Source organism: Mercenaria mercenaria, chromosome 3 (assembly GCF_021730395.1).
Source record: "Mercenaria mercenaria strain notata chromosome 3, MADL_Memer_1, whole genome shotgun sequence".
NCBI classification, from domain to species: Eukaryota; Metazoa; Mollusca; class Bivalvia; order Venerida; family Veneridae; genus Mercenaria; species Mercenaria mercenaria.
The window spans coordinates 33,948,443-33,971,395 of record NC_069363.1 but is presented as its reverse complement, the minus strand read 5'-3'; the positions used below and the strand labels follow the sequence as shown (position 1 = coordinate 33,971,395).

General features: G+C 34.8%; 2 protein-coding genes across 4 annotated transcripts; both read right to left on the bottom strand.

The window, feature by feature from the left end:
* Positions 1 to 1,328: 1,328 nt before the first annotated feature.
* On the bottom strand, positions 1,329 to 6,211 carry LOC123525126 (uncharacterized). Of its 2 annotated transcripts, none has more exons than XM_053538154.1 (4): positions 5,936 to 6,211; positions 5,235 to 5,295; positions 4,047 to 4,167; positions 1,329 to 2,244 (listed from the first exon to the last, which is right to left on the bottom strand). In XM_053538154.1, exons 1-4 carry the CDS (start codon positions 6,128 to 6,130, stop codon positions 1,926 to 1,928), a joined length of 696 nt encoding a protein of 231 aa, XP_053394129.1. In that variant the 5' UTR covers positions 6,131 to 6,211; the 3' UTR covers positions 1,329 to 1,925. The 2 variants fall into 2 exon arrangements, with proteins under 2 accessions (XP_053394129.1, XP_045159829.1); XM_045303894.2 differs by having other exon boundaries at positions 1,329 to 2,241.
* Positions 6,203 to 21,954, bottom strand: LOC128546219 (uncharacterized). 2 transcript variants are annotated; one of them, XM_053538152.1, is made up of 2 exons: positions 15,830 to 21,954; positions 6,203 to 6,352 (listed from the first exon to the last, which is right to left on the bottom strand). In XM_053538152.1, the coding sequence occupies exon 1, from the start codon at positions 19,033 to 19,035 to the stop codon at positions 17,845 to 17,847; it is 1,191 nt and encodes a 396-aa protein (XP_053394127.1). In that variant the 5' UTR covers positions 19,036 to 21,954; the 3' UTR covers positions 6,203 to 6,352; positions 15,830 to 17,844. The 2 variants fall into 2 exon arrangements, with proteins under 2 accessions (XP_053394127.1, XP_053394126.1); XM_053538151.1 differs by having other exon boundaries at positions 15,839 to 21,954.
* Between the last annotated feature and the right edge of the window lie 999 nt (positions 21,955 to 22,953).

Here is a 22,953-nt window from a genome sequence, read left to right as displayed (position 1 = left end):
GATTCGGTATTGGTTCTATGAAATTTGTTTTGTTTCTTCACTACTGACAGTCAAACATTAAAAGAGACTTGTCTACGAAACAAAATCTATTACATCCACGAAGTTTTGACAGAGCTTACCTATGACAAGCACGCATTGTTACTCTCTAGTCTATGTAGACGATAATATTATGTTCGTATATTATTTTGACTTATTCCATTTTCTTCATTGATAGTACCAGTCCCTCGTATATGCACAGTCTTTAAAATACTGTTCATAAACGTAATCTATGTTTTCTGTTTTACAGTTTCTACCAGCATTTTACATACAAAGCTGGCATTATTTTTTACCTGTGAAAAGCGAAGCGACGTTACGGCAACATCAGGTGTTAATAAAACTTTGCGTAAAATCAGTAAAAAGGAAATCTGTATAGTTTACCTGGTATTACTTAAGAACTTTGCATATCAAGTTAAGAGGACAATGACGAGCATCGTTATCAAAAAGAAGCCATATAACTGTGTCTAAAAAGGTAGCTTTATTTATCGTCGCATAGGATCAACAGACAGCATGAACTACAAAGCTCGTGTGCGACAAACAATGTATTCAGTAACAGATTACGGCTAATTTACCTTCTAGTACAACATTTCAAACACTGAGTTTCACGGAAGGGAATTACCAGTACCATTTTTCATGTCTTTGGTATGACGAGGACGGGAATCGAACCGCCGACCTTCTGAACTCAAAGCGGACAGTTTACCTTTGAGCTATTGAGGCGGTCAAAAAACAAGTTTCAGTGAAACAATGGAATGACTTCCTTACAACAGACCTTTCCACATTAAGGCCAAAACCTTTACTAGCAGTTTCAAATACAAACTCGGCTGTGCTTTTGAAATTCAAAACATCACCCTAGACTTACCTTAGATACGACTATTTATCACTGAAAGATAGATAATTTCCTTACATTATTTCATATTATATGGCGTTCAAAATTGAACAACACTACTTTTACCTAATCTAACTTTCGTTCCGTTATTGGTACATTACCGGCACAATTTCATTAAACAGTCGTGACCGAGTGGTTAAGGTCGCTGACTTCAAATCACTTGCCCCTCACCAATGTGGGCTCGAGCTTTACTCGGGGCATTGAATTCTTCATGTGAGAAAGCCATCCAGCTGGCTTACGGAAGGTCGGTGGTTCTACCCAGGTGCCCGTCCGTGATGAAATAATGCACGGAGGGGTACCTCTGGTCTTCCTCCACAATTAAAGATCGAATATCGCCATATGACCTATAATTGTGTCGGCGGGATGTTAAACCCAACATAAAACAAAACAAAACATTAAACAGATCCTGAATGCAACTTTCTGTAATTAACTAGCAACAGTTAACTAATAGCAATTTGCAGAAACTAACTTTAACACAAGATATAACAAACTTTTAATGATAATTTAGTCTTTCTCAGTGGACCATCCTACGTACTGAATATTAGGTCATTATGAAATCAAACAAATACTTGAATCTTTATTGTGTTTTCTTTGTCATTAACATTTCACGTGATCCGTGACACTTGCATGTTCCATACACTTTGAACTGTACATACATGTAGGTTAAAGCCTGGCAATCGGTGCAGTGAGATACATTGTAAGCCGTTTTGCAACATGCAATTACTGTAAAGGTATTTCACCCTGATATAATAGTATTTGAAGATTTTCTGCTATTGAGTAAATATTCTTCTCTGCGGATGTTTTCAGAACAGTTATTTTTCCTTTGAACTGAATCCTCTCACAATCAGCACACAAGTCTTGTTTGACTACAAATATCTATAATCAATGCAGCACTTGCAACGAAGTGCAACGATAGAGCAATAAAATAAAACAAATATCAACATATCCAGATTCTGTTTAACTGCTAGTTTATAGCGAATTCAAACGTATGCATCTGCAGCGATCAGGAGTTATTTTCTAACAAAGAACACATTCTACCATTTTCGCGCCCCTTTCTTTTTTCTAGAAAGTCATGGTAATGATTTAATGGCTCGGCTTCTTCTGCATTTCTTTCTATATTTAAGTCTTCAGAATGCTCCGAATGTTCTTTTAGTTTCCATGACAACACAGGTCTTATAAGGAAATGTGCAATTCCGGATCCTAGAACGACTGATACCATTAACCAAACGTTCATTGTCATTATACAGAGCATCATAACATAGGCGAGACTTACAGACAACGTGTGAGAAATTGCTGCGACAAAGAGATGCCTGTTCTGTCTTCTGAAACAAATATATATTTGTTATAGTCCTATTATTGTTCTTTGCGTTTTGTTAGAAAAATAAAGTTATCATGTTATTTAAAATCCTAAGGACATAACGCATCACCTTCATTATACCGGTATTATTAGAATGTTATTTACCTTGCTGGGGTATTTGTTTACATAAATATGCAATACATTTACCTATTCTGTGCAATATTTATATAAAGGATAGTACGTGAGTGTCTTTTCATATTGAATTTTATTAAAGGAGTTGAATAAAAATAATAAAATGCGAGGCTCTGCCGAGCATTTTATCAATTTTATTCAACGAGTTTAATAAATTCAATGTGGAAAGACACAAATGTAATATGCTTTTTATCACATGTAAGCTTTTCCTGCTGAAAATCAAAATTTCTTTCAAAATGACGTCAACGTCAAAGCTTTATTACATTAGTGTATTATCAAATTTCTTTAATTCCCACGACGTCAAACATGTGACAAAGATTTTTAGATTTGTATCGAGAAATATGCATGAATTCTGTACAGGAAATATTGCGCGACTTTATGAGCCCAATATCATTCCGCGAAAGAACGAGTGCATATTTCTCAATATAAATCTAATGACCTTTTACTTATAATGCTCCGAGTGTCTTTTTAGTTTCCATAACAATACAGGTCTCATAACAAAATGATAAATCATATGAATTTGTTCTTTAGCCTAAGCAAAATTGAAAATATCCTCGTTAAAGAGCTTTTAAACGCGACGACTTGCATGAAACTGACGTCACAAATGATATCACGCAGCCCGATATGTAATGGAAAGATATTGACATGAAATGGAAAGATATTGACATTTCAGGTTCCGCTGTAACTTAACGGAGTTTATAAATGAATAGATATATAATAAGTACATATATTGTGCTATTTGTTTTTTACATATAGGCCAACTGAGCAATATGTTCACATAGGCCTACACTATGCAATATGTTTTATAGATTAATATGTTTCACATGTATTGGGCAATATCATATACTTTCAAAACGGCAATGGCGGGCCTGATATGGTTATTGACACGACTAAACCTATATAGCACTAGGGCGTAGCCCGAGTGCCAATATACATTTAATTGTAATAGCCACGTAAGGATCGTAAGTGACGTTTAATGAGATATAAGATATAGTCTTTTGCTGAAGGTCACGTCAACTTGTCTGCATTGTAAGCCAATGTAGGTTTTCTAAAGACTTGTCATTACAGTACCAGTTTTAATTGCTAACATAAGTTCGATTGTGGAAATACATATGTAGTAAAAAAAAGGCTATGTATGAGCTTTTTTATTCGAACTTATTTGTTAGATATTTTGGCATTTCAATGTAACGTTCATTTTTTGGAAATAATTTATAATCTGGAGATAGAAATTTCACATCTCTATAATGAATGAAAATACAAGCGCCTGGTAGGTATGTTAATTGTATAAGGATATTAGCTCTTGAATATATGTATATACATAGGAAGATACATGAAAATCTTAACATTAAACAACGGACTGAATTTTTTATGTCGTCATGTAAAATTATTTGTGCAAATCCTTTTAGTAAACTATAATAAGATTGTTAATATGCACATCTCAACGTGCCTTAGCGGCCACCTGTATTCAGCACCCACTTGCGTTAAATAGTCAATTACCTAAATTCCCAAACTGAATTTTCTAATTTTAACTTGACTTAAGCAGCTGCCTGTCTTACGCAGCCAAAATACATGTTTGACTTGTTAAGTGCATATCAAGTGTTCTATTGTTTCCATTGTCTAATTCCTTCTACTTACTTTTTCAGATCTTGCGGTTTATCTTGACTTCCTTTGCGCATTGCCAGCACGTGTGTCGTAAATTTTAAGCTGTCAACTAACATTGTAATCGCAAAAGTGAAGAGCATTGCCAGGACAATTCCTAAAAGTAAGAGCTCAAGTTATGAATAATGATGATAAGATGACTCCTACGCGTAACAAAAGGACACGTTTGTTAATACAGTACAAGTACATTAAAATATTATTATGGCTATTTCTATCGCACCTTTGACCTTGTTAATAACAGACGTAAGTATGTTTGAAAATGAACGAGAAATAAACAAAAATACATATCAACATGAATGCATATTTTAATGCACAAATATTGCATGCCTCTGTTTTATTATTATGCCCTCTCCACCGTGAGGATGGCGTATAGGTTCCCACTTAAATTTGCATTTGAATCGTCGAGCGGTAAACCTCACTATATTGAATTTTGATTCAAATTGTAACTATTATGATATGTTTAAACAAAGGTTACGCGAACTGGAAAGCGTCGATTCAAAATATATCAAAATTGGAATATTATAGAAAATTTAAAGTAGAGTTCTGTTATGAGAAATATTTGGACATATTAGAAAGCAATTTACTAAGAAGACAATTCATCAGTTTTAGAACTGCATCGCATAGGCATGAGATTGAAGTTGGACGTTATACTGGTATGTCAGTTTGTTGAGTCCGAATATCATTTGCTACTTTGTTGTAACAAGTATCCAAACATTAGACAGGAGTATTTTGTAAAAACAGCCTGGCCGTCTGTACAGAAATCCATTAATATTATGTACTCTACTAATAAGAAAAGAGTGAATAAAATGCTAAATATGTAAGCGAAGCTTTTAAATTGCGGAAACAAACCATTGAAGTTCTAACCCCCTCTTAGTTTAGTGTACTATGTTTTGTTACGGATGATATGTTTCGCTTTTTTTGTATGTATAACTGACTCTTTATTTCATATCAATATGTCTTGACCATATTTGTAATAGATATTGTAAATGGTCAAAGGCATTTGTAATGCTGATTTGCCAATAAATGAAATGAAAAAACTTATAATGACTGTAGCCATTATTCAAGGCCATGGGTTAGGATCTCATGCCTTTAATTTATTATTAAGAGACCTATTTCTGACTCACTTTTAAAGAAATCAATCATAAAATAAGAAAGGATCTTTACCTTGGATAGATGAAATTTTGACACCTTCAAGTAGAAAATCAGAGTATGTCTTCAGGGAAAACTGAAATGTATACACAGAAAAAAATCTTTATATCTACACTGAAAAATACGAACTGCAATGGGAATAGTCACATAAAGTGCTACATGCGGTATTTTATATTTTTGCTAGTTCAATCACCGCAGCAGTGTCTAAGCTAAAACCTCGCCATTACAAAAATTCTTGTTTTTACATACAGAAGTAAGACCAATCTGTCAAAACTTTATTTTTAACTTGGTCTATTTCTGTTTTAAGAAATTTATAAAATCCATCCCCATATATGCTGGATCTGTTCGTCCGTACAACTAGAATTCTACATTTTTCACATGGTGTTAATGCTGAGGTATTACACACTAAATAAAGGTACACATAGACGTCAAAATCATAAATGAAACTTACATGCTCTTCATTTTCAAGTATGATACTTATTTAATACAGGCTTACCCCCTTAAATATCAGTGTCGTAAGAAGTAGGGTTGGTTAAAAAAGGTAGTCTGGTCAGGATCCATGCTGTTCGCTAACAGTTTCTCTAATTACTATAGGTTTGAAAGCGAACAGCATGGATCCTGACCAGACTGCGCGGATGCGCAGGCTGGTCTGGATCCATGCTGGTCGCAAAGCCACTATGTTGGTTTTCTCATGTCGCGGCTCATTTATGTTATACCGTTGTTTGCATTTGCATTTGCATGTGTTCCATGTGAGCTGTTCTATGTTCTTTTCCTATCATATCGTGTGGTATCTCATCTTGTTCTCTTACGGCGTTGTACCCGTGCACAGAACCATGATTGTGCACGTGGTTGGTCCCTATGTCATAGTCCTTTGCGCCATTATTTATTTGTCCATCTGTGGTCACATCCATTATTATATAAGTATTACTTCCAATGATATATCAAACTTAAACAAAACTAGCAAATCGTTATGTCCTTTGTGTCCTTCACAGCCTTCACAGAGGAGTTCGATATCAAACACAAACACTTATTGTCATTTAAAAATATTAACATTCACCACTTGAAATATTTGAACGTTTTATGACGCAAGATCGATAAAGTCTACTTTCTGGCCTTTCTGTACCTTGCGTTATCTGAAAAGTACAAGAAAAATGTCTTGTAAATTTAATGTAAATTCGAGAAATTTATGTTTAAACACTTATCTAATTTCACGAAACTTGGGGGTAATATTTGCTTACCTGGAATAATGTATTACACCTTTACTTTATCTTGGGACCTTCATGGCCAAGTGGTCAGGGTCGCTGACTTGGAATTACCCCCCCCCCCCCCCCCCCCCCTCCGGCCTCTTCACATACACACCGATATGGGTTTGAAACCTCATTTTGGGTGTACAATTGTTCAAGTGAGTAAACAGTCCAGCTGGCTTACGGAAGACTGCTGGTTCCACCCAGGTGCCCCCATGCCTGGAACAACGATCTGAGGAGCACCTGGGTTCATTTACTATATCTCATATATGTTATTATATTTTATTTATCCTTCAAACACGTGCAAAACAACAAAACAATGTACACTTATCGTGATTATAAAATGTTTCTGAATATTTTCCCTTAAATGCACCAAATTAGTATATATTATGTTGTTATACCACTAAAATGAAATGACATGTTGTCAGCAGCTGACACATCATACGGTGTGGGTTGTCTCTGCGACAGGCTGTAAGATCATGTGTCCTCTCTTTTCAAAATTCTAAGTTACTGTAACTTTGTCATTATTTTTGAAAAGGCTTTTATTGAACTATGCAATAAGATGAAGAAATCAATTAATCTAATTTTTTTTTAAATGTGCATCAAGAGAGAGAGAGAGAGAGAGAGAGAGAGAGAGAGAGAGAGAGAGAGAGAGAGAGAAGAGGGGGCGGGGGGGAGACAGACAGAGAGACAGAAAGACAGTTTAAGAATTGTTTTACATGCGAGATAGGAAATCTATCGATATTCAGTGCGATAGATGTGTTTCTGCGATATTGAAAATTATAAATATATTCCAGTGGTTGAAGGTGCGGATTTTTCATCTGGATCTAGGGATACTGACTAGGCGGTAACCGAGTTACCGCCTAAACAGTTACCTCGAGAGCCGGATTTATACATACAACATGTGACTGACACTTTTTCATGTATACTGTTTTCTACAAATAATAGTTGAAACACAATAAAACAAATGTTTTTCCTTTAGGTTATATTTCATTATTGTAGCGTATGAGTTTACCCATTTGCACGTTCATAAATAAAAGCACGTGATTCATTACAACCTTGGCGAATGTAAGTCGACTTTAATCTGGAGCACCATGGAAAAATATTATCCTCTTCTTGATCGAAGGTCAATAGCACACTGGTTAGCTGGGCTAAAGTCAAAACTTTCGCCAAAAAACATTGAACGAGTCGCCAGTATGGGTTACCGGTGGCGACTAAAGATAAACTTAAATACAATTAGCATTCAAAAATTAATTTATGACTGGGCAAAGAACGCAGTATATACCATAATCCTCTAAGTGTCCGGTGTTTAATAATGAAAACACAATTTGGTTTTATTCATTGTTTTTGTCTAAAACAGGATTGAAAACTTCTATTTTTGTTGGAAGGGACTTTATTTGATGAAGAAATTAGGTTGTAAAAACTTCTGATATGAATGACATAGTGCTCATTGCACCTTTATGAATAATGATACTTTGTTAGGCAAGTATTGCTTTATCTGTCTGTGCTTGCAGTTTTGCAAATAACTGCATAAAAATAGATAATAAATTAAAAACTACCGAATTTTCTTCTCTTTTTTTAATTTCAAATTTCCTAATTACAGTTACAAAGATTTCATTATGTCCCTTCATTTATTCATACACAAAACATTCACTAATATTCTATGCTTTTGCCACAATTCAAATGATTACCCCACCTACTAGAGCTTCAAGTCTTTGCTTCTCATAAACATAAATAAAATCCTTTCAGCATAGATTTTACTGATAATTATATTATATTTAGTTTAACATGACCCTTCCACAAAAATGAACTGTTTGGAATCTACATGCTGCAGTATTTTTACTGTTACTAATTCTTTTCTTAACATAAATAAAACTAGTAAATAGAGAGAGGTTTGTTTTTTCGTTTATGTAAATAAGCTAAATATAAACGATGTAGTACGCAAATATTTGAGAATGATTTTGAGCATATTTAAATAACGTTTCAACTTTAGAAATGACATTGCAATACAAAGCTTCGTATTATTCAAGTGTTATTTTGTAAAACGTGTACTGTTAAAATCCAGATGGCGTGTCTACAGTGTTGTTGATGAATTAAAGTATCAGTACTTGGTTTTTAATGAACAACAAAAATGTATACAATCGTAAATCTAAAGGGCTTAAGAAGTTGTATGTTTAAACAATTGCAGAATAGTTGCGCTCAATTTATGTATTTAAACATTTATCAGTACAGTATATTATATGTAGAAAAACATAAAATCTATAAATGTATATACTGCAAAACCAAGCAAAACAATAATATACCCGGTTTGACTGAGCTGTCATGGGTAGTGGAGAGCGCAACTCGCCTCACTCCCACTCCCAACACACCTCCGCAACTCGCCTCACTTCCACCCCCAACACACCTCCGCAACTCGCCTCATTCCCACCCCCAGCACACCTACGCAACTCGCCTCACTCCCACCCCCAACACACCTCCGCAACTCGCCTCATTCCCATCCCCAACACACCTCCGCAACTCGCCTCATTCCCACCCCCAACACACCTCCGCAACTCGCCTCACTCCCACCCCCAACACACCTCGTATCTAGAAGGACTAGCAAATATAACAATACTGAGTCTAAGAATGAGGAGATTTTAATGATCTCTACATGGCACTTAAAAGACTTCTTTTCTGGTTTTGGATATAATCCATTGAAAGCAAAGATTGCAACCAAGCAACTAAGCACAATAACGGCATTCTCGATTTGACTGAGTCTGTTCATAAGCGGCACTGTAATGTGCTGCGTGATAAAAGTTTATTAGGTTCTGGTAGCTATTAAAGTTACCAAATGGAAAAAGCCGTACGAAAAGGGGAGATAAATTAATAAAAGTCTAAGACTGAGTTACATGTTTCAAAAAATTGGCACTTACTAATTATTTAAATGACATTTATAGCTCTTGTTGCCTTTTACATAATTGTCCTCAGGTGCACATGTCAAAGTATAGCCCACATTCGTTCAAGACTATTGCACTGTTGCTTTGAAAATCTTTAGTTGCGCAAGGGCAATACATTTGAATGCGGTAATAATTCAAAGGGCCATTACTCATTTACTTGACATATATATGTATGCAAAAGATCACTTAAAAGTCATACGTTTCTGTAAGTTTGGGGCATGTCTCATAAAAACTGTAAAACTTTCTTAAGTAGAGTAGTTCTGTAGTTCTGAAAACAGAAGGATGAGTTATCAGTGAAGAATCATTGCAAACGTACACACTCCACAGTAGCCATTCAAAGGGTCCGATTTCAAAGACTCTTTATCATTTGAAAATGCCAATATGGCTGGATAGTCCGCACAGACAATTCATTTAGCCATAAACCAAAATGATCTTACAAAATAAGCTGTAAACGTAATAATTATGCTTTCTAAACTACATGAAGCATTGCAGTGCTACCTATAGTGTTTTTTTTACATCTGGTAGTGGTGGTGTTTGTTTTTTTTTTTTCGTTTCTTCTTATTTTTATGCTTGCATCGTCTCGGATACGGTAGAACCATATGGTCAAAGCAGATTTAGACAGACATACCTCATTTCTGGACAATAGGACATTTTATATGAAAATCTACGATAAAGTCCGAAAATCTCGCTTGTGGAAAAGGTTCCCGCCAAGGAATAAATTATTTGCATTGGACCAGCAGCTGTGCTTAACTGTAATATGAAGACACTCTCTCAAGAATAAATATTCTGCGTCGGACCAGCTGCAATGCTTTATCTTCATCTGAAGATCTATCTTTCTGGAATAAAGTATCTCCGCTGGACCAGCTACTCTGCCTAACTGTGACCTCTCTGTCTCTTTGTCGTGGTTCAAACTCCGGAGCTCTCGATCCGGAGGCAAATGTTCTACCACTGAGCTGTCATGGCACATGATTCAACTTTCAGTGAAGTAATTTTGTCTAATGGTAGAGCGTCTGCCTCCGGTACGGCTCTTCTCTCAAATTCGTAATCTCGCATGAATGAGATGCGGAGTCTGATGTCTAAATTGATAGAATTTGTTTCAGGATTCACCTTAAATTAATTAGTGTAAAAATAGTAATTTTGTATCAGATACAGGATCCGATATATTATTTTCGTGCTGATCATACATGTAAACGAGCATGTTGTAATCAGTGAGCGTCGATACATATTTCTGGTAAAATAATGCAAATCATCATAATCATAAAATAAAATTTGGACGAACTTTCTAAAAGTTTCAAACATGTTAATTAAAGTTACTACCGGGTATTTTCACGAAATTAAATCTACAAAGGGCCACATACTTGCTTTTTTTAAAAAGCTCATGTTATTGTTTTATTCTTATATTGACAAATAAAACGCGTTTGCGGTTAACTTTATCACTTCCAAATCATTTTGTTTTAAGCTGTATCGATCTTCAGTTTATTAGACATGCAGTCATATAGTAAAACAATATTTGAAGCAATAAAATGTACACCAATATAAATTCACAGCCTTGTACTACTTTATGCCTGCATATTGTCAGTCTTAATCAGCTATGTGACGTTTAACCCTTATCATGCTGGACACGATTGATTATGCATTTGCGACCAGTGTAGATCTTGACCAGCCTGCACATCCTTGAAGTCTGATCAAGATCTGCACTTTTCACCACTCAGTCAATATCTTTTTGGTAAACATCCCTTTTTACAGTTAATGGTAATGTCGAAATTGAAAGACTGACAAATTTATTAAAGACATTTAGCAGGGTAAGGGTAAATGGAACATTTGGTCAGACATGTATTTAGCCATGTTGAACTGTAAATTTCACAGAAACGAATTCGTCACACATATTCTATTCGCATCCGTACCCATATTAAAGCAAAAACGTATGTCACATTTCTGATTTGTGATATTTTCGACCGCATTTGTAACACATGTGTGAGGAATTCGTTTCCGTGAAATTTACGGTGCAACATAGCCTGTCCTGCCTAGCAAGCACTGGTGTAGCACAAGGTTAATTTTGGTCTCTGGTAATGAACAGGAGATAGTTATGTCTGGTAATTCGTCATCCACGTCCTAATTAATCATACGGAACTGATAGTCACTAACAGGACTGGTGATACTTGATGAGATACTGGAGTTAAACTCAAAGCGAAAATGCATACGAGTCATTTAGATATATAGTAAAACTTCATACCTGCATTTAAACTGCACTTCATCGAATCTAGTCATTCATAATCCAGATAAATGAGATAATATTAAAATATCACGACTTTTCTTAAACTTCAAAACCATATAAAGATGTTTTATAAAATTATCAGTTTATGTATTATGTGTATTCATACCTTTCTTGAAAATGAATGTACTGACTTTTTCTACAATTTATATGTAAATATTGGCTACGGGTAAGTTAATCCGCTGATTTTGACGACAAGGAAGAATTTCGAATGGTATCGTGAACAAATTGTGACAACCAATGAAATAATTTGGGCAGGCTGGTTACTAGTGTTTGTTAGTTTCAAGTTTAATATCGTTTAAATCAGCAATACACAAACAAGGTGACTAACTAGTGAAAAACTGGAGACGTTGTCCATGTACAAACAATTTGACAAAGATGGTAGGGAGGAGAGACGTGACTTTCCAGTACATCAGTCAGTAATGCTAGATTTTTAAATGTGTCTTGCAGGAGCCACGTGTTCAAGGTCTTGATTATAGTTTAAGGATTTATTGTCCATCTTGATATATTTTTCCTATTTAATGCTACATAACCCTTGCAGGTGTGTGCAAGAAGTTGTAATACCCAAATATATATAATGCATTGACCGTATCCGAGCAAAATGATAACTGAATCGGATGAATTGAGTTTCTTCATGAGTGTATATGAATAGTGCAATACCTCTCATGACTCAAAGCAATCAGTGGAACTTAGATGTTAATATACATTGAATGTACTCGACGATATTAAAAATTGTAACCTCAATATCTGCAACAGAAAACTTAACTGAATCAATACGTTTGAGGCCTATGTTATAGCATAAAACGGTTCAAGTGTACTAGTTCAGGACGTATTCAAGGGAACAGATATGAGACAAATATTGCCATTTTCTTTGTTTCAAGTTCATGTCGCTTTACAACGACTACATTTTGCCCAGTTTTCATGTAACTCAATAAGAAATCAATAAGAAAGGGTGATCTCAAATGTTATAATGGGAATTTTCTATAATTTGACCTAATGACCTAGTATTTGATCACGGAAAATTAAGTTACAAAATTGTAAAAGATGCTATAGAGGCAGAAATTCTAACTAGATTCATGTAAATAGAAAAGGAAGTTTTGTCGGTAGAGTGTAAATAACGTTTACTCTATGATTTGACCTAATGGCCCAGTTTTTTACTTTATATAATCTATTTTCAAAATTAGCTGAAATATTCCGACTAAGTTCGATGAAGATCAGAGTAAACATTTTTTTTATTACTGGACCTATTGGTCCAGTTTTTTGATCCCAGATTTCTAACTTGACCCAGATTATTTTGTTTAGAGGCAAACATTTTTTCTGGTTTCAAACAGATAAAGCAGCGACCACTAGAGTATTAACAATCGTTTTCTATGATTTGAGTTAGTAACCTCTCTTTTTATCCAAGATAATAGAGTATCAAACTTGTCCGAGATTTTCTTCTGCCCTACGTCCTAGACAAATTTCACCAAGACTGTACCAAAGGTTTGATCTCTTGAGTGTAAATAATCCTACCGAGGACGAAAGTAGACCATGGGCGACAACAAAGTACACAGAACTGACACAACAATTTACTGAACTAAAAAAAGAAAGAAAAAAGAAAAAAAAGATAAAGAGCTCTAGTTCTATTTCCGACGATCTTTAACTTATTAAACCATATTATACTGGCGTCATTAGATATTGTAGTTACAGTTGATCCTTGAACGAATCCACAAGATGCAAACAAAAATCCAAAAATCCACAGCAGTCAAGTTTTCATATACGCCGCACTATTGGATCGAACTCGTGACCCTTCGATTCATTCTTGTTCTTGCTACCATGCTAACAGGGTCGATTATAAATGTATAAAAGAAACTAGATAACTCGGAGTTCAATTGACATTTTTTTTTTAAAATATGTAATGTCGCGAGCGAACTTACATTTGTACACGGTATTCGAATATTTCTTACTTTTCTGATTAACTTTCTTACTTTATAAAAGACTTATTTCTGTTCCGTATTTTCTTTGTTACGTTCACTGTGAAGGTATTGTTTTGTATATAAAGAGCAGTGTTATATATCAAATGCATCCATATACAAGTAATGTATATTAGTATGTCACAATCTATATTATTTGATTTCCGTATTAGACATATTTTAATGACATACTGAATCATATCACAATTTAAAACAAGTAAAATATAAAGGGAAATGATATCAGGAAAATAGGTAAGAAACTACACGCGTGAACGGTTCGAACCTACAACCTTGTTTTAGTCGTTGATATGAGAAAAAATTCCCTACCGACTACGCAATTTCAAACTTTAGGATAAAATACTCTGCCAATAAACCCGTAAAATACAAATATAACAAGGCTTATACTTACTTGTACTATCATATTAAGGTGTATTTTCAGTGTACCCAACACTAATATGTAAACAACTAAATAACAGATCATTATCATTTTAAGTACTAAAACATCGCTGACCTTGCAACTGAACCATCCCTGTTCAATCCATAAATAGTACGTACCACGTAATACTAATAACCCTGGAGTCGAGGTGGGGGTATGCAGTGGTTTACACGTTCATAATATAACATGCACCTATGCACTGGCATTCGTACGACAATCAAATACAATAAGTCTCAGAAATAAATATCTATTACTATTTAAAGACTAAATACTTGATCAGAAGCCAGACAGTCTTTACAAGAAAGAAAACGTATGCAGCGATTGGATAAGAACGCAACCAGGAAGTTAACCTATGACACGAAAAAGTACACGCAATAACCTTTGTGTGTGGTATTTACCGAATTCATATATTTGTATCAGAGATATATACAAAAACATGAAATAATATGGAAAGCTGTAAGTTATAACTGTATCCAATGCTTAGCTAGAAAATGTGCTTGTCATAGTAACTGTTGACTTTTACTAAACACTCCGTTAACGAAGAAGCATAAATGGTACTTTACATTGAAATGAAACTGACTTGTACATAACAACAATAATGAAAAATATATATATAATTACAAAACAATATTGAAATTGTGAAATGAATATATTTACACCCCGAAATACTTCAATGAAGAAAAATTAGCGTCGTCGGAGTATTGATTCCCGGCCACCCATGTGACAAAAAAGCAAATCATGCTGATTTCCCTAATCGATATGCAAGCCTATAAACTGAACATCAAATTATACGTCTGATGACGAGACTTCGTAGCAATGTTGTGTAATGGTACCAGCTTGTTCAACCGCTACCAGAATGTTTATTTTACTTTACCCTGCAAACACTCAGATCCATATCTTTGACACCATTAACAGTTACTTCGTACCCAAAAAACTATTTTGTTTGTTTGTTTATTTGTGTTGGGTTTAACGCCGTTTAAATAGTTTTTCAGTTATCTAACGACGGGAAGTTAACCTAATCGGTGTTGCTGGCGGACTCTGTGCAAGTACATACTTGTTCTCTGCAAGTTACTGCCAACTTCCCCACATGAATCAGACACAGGTGCTAGACACATAATCAAATATTTTACTCAATAGGCCTATATATGTATATAAAGAAATAAGGTCCCCAACGGAACAAAAATATCATGCTGAACAAACATGAACACTGCTACAAGAAACGACCAGATCACGGTTTTCTCTTTGTGGTCGCCACTTGAAAGCATCAATCCAAGTGTTAACACTTTTTATTTCATTAAAACCTCTCAAATAGCAAAAAAAAAATGAAGAAAAGTTTCATAGAATACCACGATTTTCAATCCATGCCGTTTTCGACGTCCACATTTTTCTATCAGAAATAGTATCAATGACCTTGTTAGGACACCATACAAGACAGCAAAAGCTACCTACCCGTACACAAACCTTGGAACAGAAACCGCTTAAAACTTTGCTGATTTTTAGAAACCTGAACAAATCAAAACTTTAAACTGCTAGCACAATGCGGTGGTTATCATTGTGTGTGTTGAGCTTCTTTACCCTCGCCACCGGTTAAGACCATATGGGCGAGCATAGCTTCAATTATATAACAACACTTTATAGGCTACGTGTAGAGTGTGTACCATAATTCACAGTCTAAAGTAGGTCAAAGTGACCTCCAGTGGACTGTGAATAAGATGGGAACTTAATCCCATACATTTATCATAAAAACTACAGTTAGAAGAAAAGACTAACTTATTTCACCTCTTCATTTTTATATGTGTATCTTCTTTCATGTACCTCATATAGTGTGTCAAGGCATTTTGTTTTCCCCAATTTATACTATATCAATTATTAAAACATATTTTATATTTAAAACTATATTTATAAGTGTGACAGAGACAGCAAAGTCCTAAATTTATTGAAAAACTTCTGTTTGTTTACATTTTTCAGACGAACCACGGTTTTGGCAGGCCAACGCTGATTGGTTAAAACCGCGTTGTCTGCTTTGTCGTGATTGGCTGTCCTAAAGTTGTTTACAAATCAAGTAGGTCAATCCGATTTTTCTGAAAAACCAGAAAAAACGAATTTAACCACCTGATTGTTGCTGTAAACAGAAAATAAATCATTCTGATGTTAAATAATATGTTTTTACATAAGCCATAATCATTTTTATATACTGCCTCTGTCATTCTGCCTAAATTTTTTTTTGCATACTTAACTAATATCTGGACCTTGTTATTACTGAATATTGATGATGACCTTATAAGAATAACAATGTTGCCAGATATCACACTGAGATTCTAACAACTCAGAAAAATCTGAGTTGTAGACTAAAGCCCCATTTAGCTATCAGTAATATCTTCATTGCCTGGTATGTGGTGAAACTATCTTGTTGAACATATATAAGATAGTTTCACTCTTGGATGGGCTCATGATGACTTTTGCTCCATATTATTTACATTGAGCCCATTTCTGCAGTAAACTGCTAAAATTATTTATACTATAAAAGAGAAATAGTATATATTTATGTACAGTATGGAGACTTTTTTAACATATCAGGCAACATGTAGCTCCCTTCCTCCCATATGATTAATAATGGTCATCAATCAAACAATATTTAAGACAATGCCTTTCGCGTGACCCTGTTTAAGATATGAATAATAAAAACAATCCAATATATAGAAAACACCGTTTCACGGCTTACTTTTTAGGGCCACTGTTAAAAATATCAATATATATATAAAATAATTACATTTGGCATATTTACAGATAAAACATAAGGGTCACATGATATGGCAACAATTAAAACCTACACAATTATAGTATATATATTCGTGTACACCATGGCGTCTGTACTGTATTATAGGAGGGACAGGACAAGAAGCAACAAACATAGTTTTTTTGTTATTATTCTTTCTATAAGCTTATTACTGTCTTTATCTCCTTTGCTGAATCAGCCATAACAATTATAGCTGATTGGTAATTAATAGAGTTCCTGGGGTGACCGGTTATATATGAATATGATGTAGCTCAACTATTCTTGCTAATATCGCGCTTGACCTAAAATTTTTGCTTTGTCAAAGAAAAAGACTTGCCGTCTTTGGCTATTACTCATAATTACCCAAACAACTGGGTCCTAAGTGCCATTTAACTATTTTAGAGTTTTTATTTAAAGAATATATGTAAAATGTTGACAATCCCATGGATTTCTATTATAAGTTAAGTAGAATATACTAGCACCCCTATATCTGTTTAGTTGTTGTTATTGTTTTGTGTTTACTGCTTACCCAACTTTGTGTTCTATATTATTAAAGTATATATATGGAGTATCTGAAACAATCTTATTATTATGTATTATACTAATTAATTTTAATGTTACCTTATTCCATTATATTAAATACAATGGGAATGTTCGGTCAGTCCGCACTCACTCAAAAAACCCTTCTTTGGAATTATATAAAAATATTAAATGTTTCTGACAAGACTGACAAATTTGGCTCATACTCTGGTGTTGTCAAGTATAAAACCTCATTAATATTTAAATTTCTCCTCCATGTACTATTAATATTACCTTACACTATAAAGTCATTATAAAATTATTCAATGCTTTATACAACCAGATCTTTTAGGTATATTGTGTATAATACTTTTCTTTATTTTGTCAAGTATAAAAATCCAGTATAAACCTTACACTATTTTATATTTTATGACTTTATGTTATGAAAAGAGACACATGTGGGAAGCAGAAAACCTTAATAATGTTTATTTTAGATTTTATCAGTTAATCTACAGTCTAGAATAAATTTTTCTAGTGCTTTAAAGACAGCTACTCTATTAATTTTTGGTGGATCTAGTATGTTTTTTATTGTATAATTGAGGCCACAGAATGATAGTGATTGTTTGAAAGCTTCTCTATTGGTGCCAAATTCACCACAGTCCAGTAACAGATGTTTAGTATCATATTTCACTCTACACTGGGCACAAACCGGTTCAATTTTCCTGATATATTGCCCGATACTACCGGGCAACAGGTTTGTGCCCAGTTTCAGCCGTGTTATGGTCTTATCCACCTTTATATCTTGTGAATATATCATTGGACGGCTGAGCCCCACAGAAGTCTTGGTGTGTTTATTTTTCGGTTCACCTATAGAAACAATTGCTTGCCATTTGGCCAGAATATAGGTTCGAATCCTGGAGTATACTTCAGTGGTAGAGAGGTCAATATGTTTGGTTACACTCTCAAACAACAGTCCCGCCTTGGCCGCCAAGTCAGCTCTCTCATTGCCAGATATGCCTATATGTGCTGGACACCATACTATGGTGACCTCTAGGCCTGCGTTCAGGCCCTCATTATATAAATTAATTATTTCTGATAACAGTTCTGGCCTCGACTGACTATTATTTGATTTCAGCGAGGTCAGTGATGAAAGTGAATCCGAAGAAATGGCCACTTTGCTTGATTTGTTGGCCAAAATCCAGCACATAGCATTTTTGATGGCAAGTAGTTCTGCTGTATAGATGGATGTATTATTAGTTAACCTGTCGATTTGTTCGAAATTCATTGATGGTACTACAACAGCAGAAGCTCCCTTGCCTGAATTCGGACATTTTGATCCATCTGTATATATATGTACATGACCTGAATATTTTTCGAAATAGATTTTTGTTTCTGTATTTGCGAATTGCGGCAAATCAGATTTGTTCACTTTTTCTGTTAATAAAATATCAACATCTGGCAATTTGAGAGTCCATGGCGGAACCACGGAGGGTCTGTGTTCGGCAACATTTACATCTCTTAGGCCACAATTCTCAGCCAATTCCTGGGAATGAGCCCCAAATGGAAGACTGTAATTTTTGAACTTTGATTTAGCAAAATAACCTGTACCTAATAAGGTGTGTACAGGGTTATTAGTTTTAGAGGCCTTAATTCTGGTCCAATATTTTAATGTTTGTTCCATTCTTCTTGAGGTATTCCTGCCTCTACCTCAAGGTCCTGTGCAGGGGTGGAGCTGAGGGCACCCAGGGCCAACCTCAGGGCATTGTTTTGGACTCTATCAAGCTTATTGAGTAGAGTATTACTAGCACCAGAATAGATATGAGCACCATAATCTATTTTTGAACGTATAAGGGACTTATATAGTAGTAAAAGGCTATTTTTATCTGTTCCGAAATCTGTGCCTTTTAACATTCGCATAACATTTAAGTCCTTCTGGCACCGTTTAACCAAATCTAGTATATGTTGCTCGAATGTGAGTTTTTTATCCAATAGTACTCCTAAAAATCGAGCAACTTTAACAAATTTTATTGGTGTGCCGCCTAAATTAACGTTCAAAGTGTGCTGTATTTTATTTCCAAAAAGAATAGCTACTGTTTTAGTTTCTGAAATTTTAAATCCCCAGTTTTTAGCCCATCCCCATAGTGAGTCCAAACCTGCCTGTGCATCCTGGGCTAGTTTGACCAAATTGGACCCTGATTACCACGTTCCAGAATCATCTGCGAACTGGCTGATGACCATCCCAGAGTTTAAGAGAGTATCTGGGAGACCGTTGATTATAATAGAAAAGAGCAACGGTGAGAGGATCGAACCTTGAGGAGTTCCACGTTCAAGAGGTTCTTGATCCGAAAGTACCCCATCTACTCTAACAGAAATTTTTCTGCCCTCAAGGAAGGACCTTAAGTACTGGAAGCAGGCGCCTGTGATACCATATTCCTTAAGTTTATATTGTACTCCAAAATGCCACGTTAAATTAAATCAAAAGCTGCAGTTAAGTCCAAAAATATTGCAAGCACTGAACATGATCTGTTTTTGGCTTGGATCACATCTTGCTGCAAACGCGCAAGCTGATCCAAAGTGCTGCTTCCCTTTCTAAAGCCAGATTGAAAGGGGTTTATGATATTTTTTGATTCCAGTAAGTGATCTAAACGAGCCTTTACCATCCCCTCCAGTAATTTCCCTGAGTGGGAGGTAAGGCTAATTGGTCTATATGATTTAGGGTCGTTTTTATCTTTTCCATTTTTATGTAGTGGTATCACACACGCCTCCCTCACGTGGTTATCACGTATTGTGTAAGTTATTAATACCCGTTGGGCGATTTAATCATAGGTGTACATGTATTTGTTTGTTAGATCAGACAAAACTTTTAAAGGGTAATTATCTGTTTGCATCGGATTATTTTCATTCATTAAGTAATTGTAACAAAAGAGTTATGTCAGAAGTTTAAGTTATTACCGACGTCGATGTTTTTACTAAAAGAAAAAAAATGATATATGTATCTGCTCGAAAATATGCCGGTTTTCAAACCATTAACTGATATATGTACTCAAAGGTTCGCCTGACTCAAAAATAAGCCGTTCTCGATAATAAGCCACCAAATCCTTACGAAAATTTAAAATAAGCCGCGGCTTATTGTCGGGATTTCAGGGTATTTTAACGCTCGGCACCGCTTCAGCCCTTGTTTCAGCCAAGGTGGGTTCATGGTCCGTAAAAATCATGAACAACTTTTAAGAGAGGGGAAAATAAAAACGTCTCAACAGCCTGGAAATAAGTTGTATTTATAAAGTGTCGTTGGCACTATTGTGTGTAAAACCTTGAGGGCACTGACAGTTGACACTGTAAAACACACATTTGCGAAGTGCAGGTCCTTATTCAACAACGTTTACCGTAAAATTTATGCTTAGAACACCAGTTTTTCATTTTACTTTGCTTTCTTTATAATCAATTCTAATAAATGAAATTTGGCTGAGATATTTTGGCGATTATGCATACGTGCATCTAGACATTCTGTGACAAAGTCTGGATATTGATAAATACGGGCCCAGATTTTCCCAGTATAAGACTAAAAACATTAAACTATAAAAACTATTAAGACTTTACAAACGAAACATTTTTTTATCTTAAGATTTGTCAATCCGTCTTTCGTAAAACGGTAAAAAGCAGACGTACAGTTTAAGACGGTGTACGAGTTTGCAAGAGACGCTGTAAGATTTTAGAAGGACAGAAATACATGTATAGTCTTACATCTACGGACGGGCATTAGTGACAAGTGCGACTCGAAATTTTGAGAGATATATAATTCGAATTGCTGACTTATGTAATTCGAAATTTTGATATGGAAAATCGAAATTTCTTTTAAAATCTTGCCTCCTTATCAGTAAAATTTGAACATTTCTCCGTGGGTCAAAGGCAAAAAATATGTTAATAAATTTGTTATGTCTACTTCGCTTGAGCATCTGAGTTTAAAGGTCGTTTTATAGCCTCTTAAATAGTACAGATTTAAAGTAAATATATTACCTACATATCTTGTATGGTACTCAGCATGAATGTTAGTCGAATTTAATATTAATTATTATTCTCTTTTTTATTATATAGCTTGTGTTTTTTTATTACAGAGCTTGAATGTTAGTCGAAATTAATATTAATTATCACCCTTTTTTTATTACATGACCGCCGGAATAGATTGTCTGTAATTCAGTATTGGTTGGCTAGGCTTAAATCAAACCGTTGAACAAGTCGTCTGTTTGGGTTACCGATGGCGGCTATAAATAAACTTAAATACAAAAAGCATTCAAAAATTAATTTATGAACGGGCAAAGTACGCAATATATACCATAATCTTTTAAAGTGCCAGGCGTTCAATATGAAGACACAATTGGCCGATCAAGAGTATCGTTGTTTGGTGTTATTCAAATTCATTGTCTGGAACAGAATTGAAAATTTCTGACTTTGATGGGAGGGATTCTACTCTTAAATAATTTAGGATGTTAAAACTTATGATATGAATGACTTAGTGCTCGTTGCCCCTAAATCAACAGTGAAATGAGCAAAACGGTGTTAACCTCAACTCGAGAATGCATACGTATCATTTAGATATATATTAAAACTTCATACCTGCATTTGAATTGCAATTAATCGAATCTAGCCAATGATAATTCCAGGTTGATGAGATAATATTAAAATATCTCGACTTTTCTTCAACTTCAAAACCATATAAAGTTGCTTTATAAAATTATCAGTTGATGTATTATGTAAATATTAGGTACGGGTAAGTTGATCCGCTGATTTTTACGATAAACAAGGAAAAAAATAAAGTTCGTATGGTATCGTAAACAAATTGTGACAACCAATGAAATAATTTGGGCAGTCCGGTAACTAGTGTTTGTTTCAAGTTTAATATCGTTTAAATCAGGCATATTACACATAAACAAACAAGGTTACTAACTAGTGAAATACTGAAGACGTTGTACAAACAATTTGACAAAGATGGTATGGAGGAGATACGTGACTATCAAGTCCATCAGTGATTAATGCGAGATTTTTTAACGTGTCTCTCAAGAGCCACGTGTTAAAGGCCTTGATTATAGTTTAAAGATTTATTGTCAACCTTGATATTCTTTCTTCTATTTAATGCTACTTACCCTTTGCAGGTGTGTGCAGGAAGTTGCATAACCCAAATATATTATAATGCATTGACAGAATGAATTGAGTTTCTTCATGAGTGTATATGAATCGTGCAATACCTCTCACGACCCAAGCATTTTGTGGAACTCGGATGTAAATATACATTGAATGTACTGGACGATATTAAAAATTATAACCTCAAGTGCAGTCTATTAAACCCGTGAGGGGGGTCCAGCAGTATACAAGTATAGATAGAAAACTTAACTGAATCAATACGTTGGATGCCTATTTTATAGCATAAAACGGTTTATAAACAGGCTCAATCAAACCGAGCCTGCAACATTTTCGTTTTTGTATGACGAGAAAGTTGGTTACTTATTCCTTATTCCTTTTTCGAATAAGGAATAAGTAACTAGGTACTTTTTGTTACTTATTCCTTATTCAAATGCGAATAAGTAACAGAAACATTAACACCAGT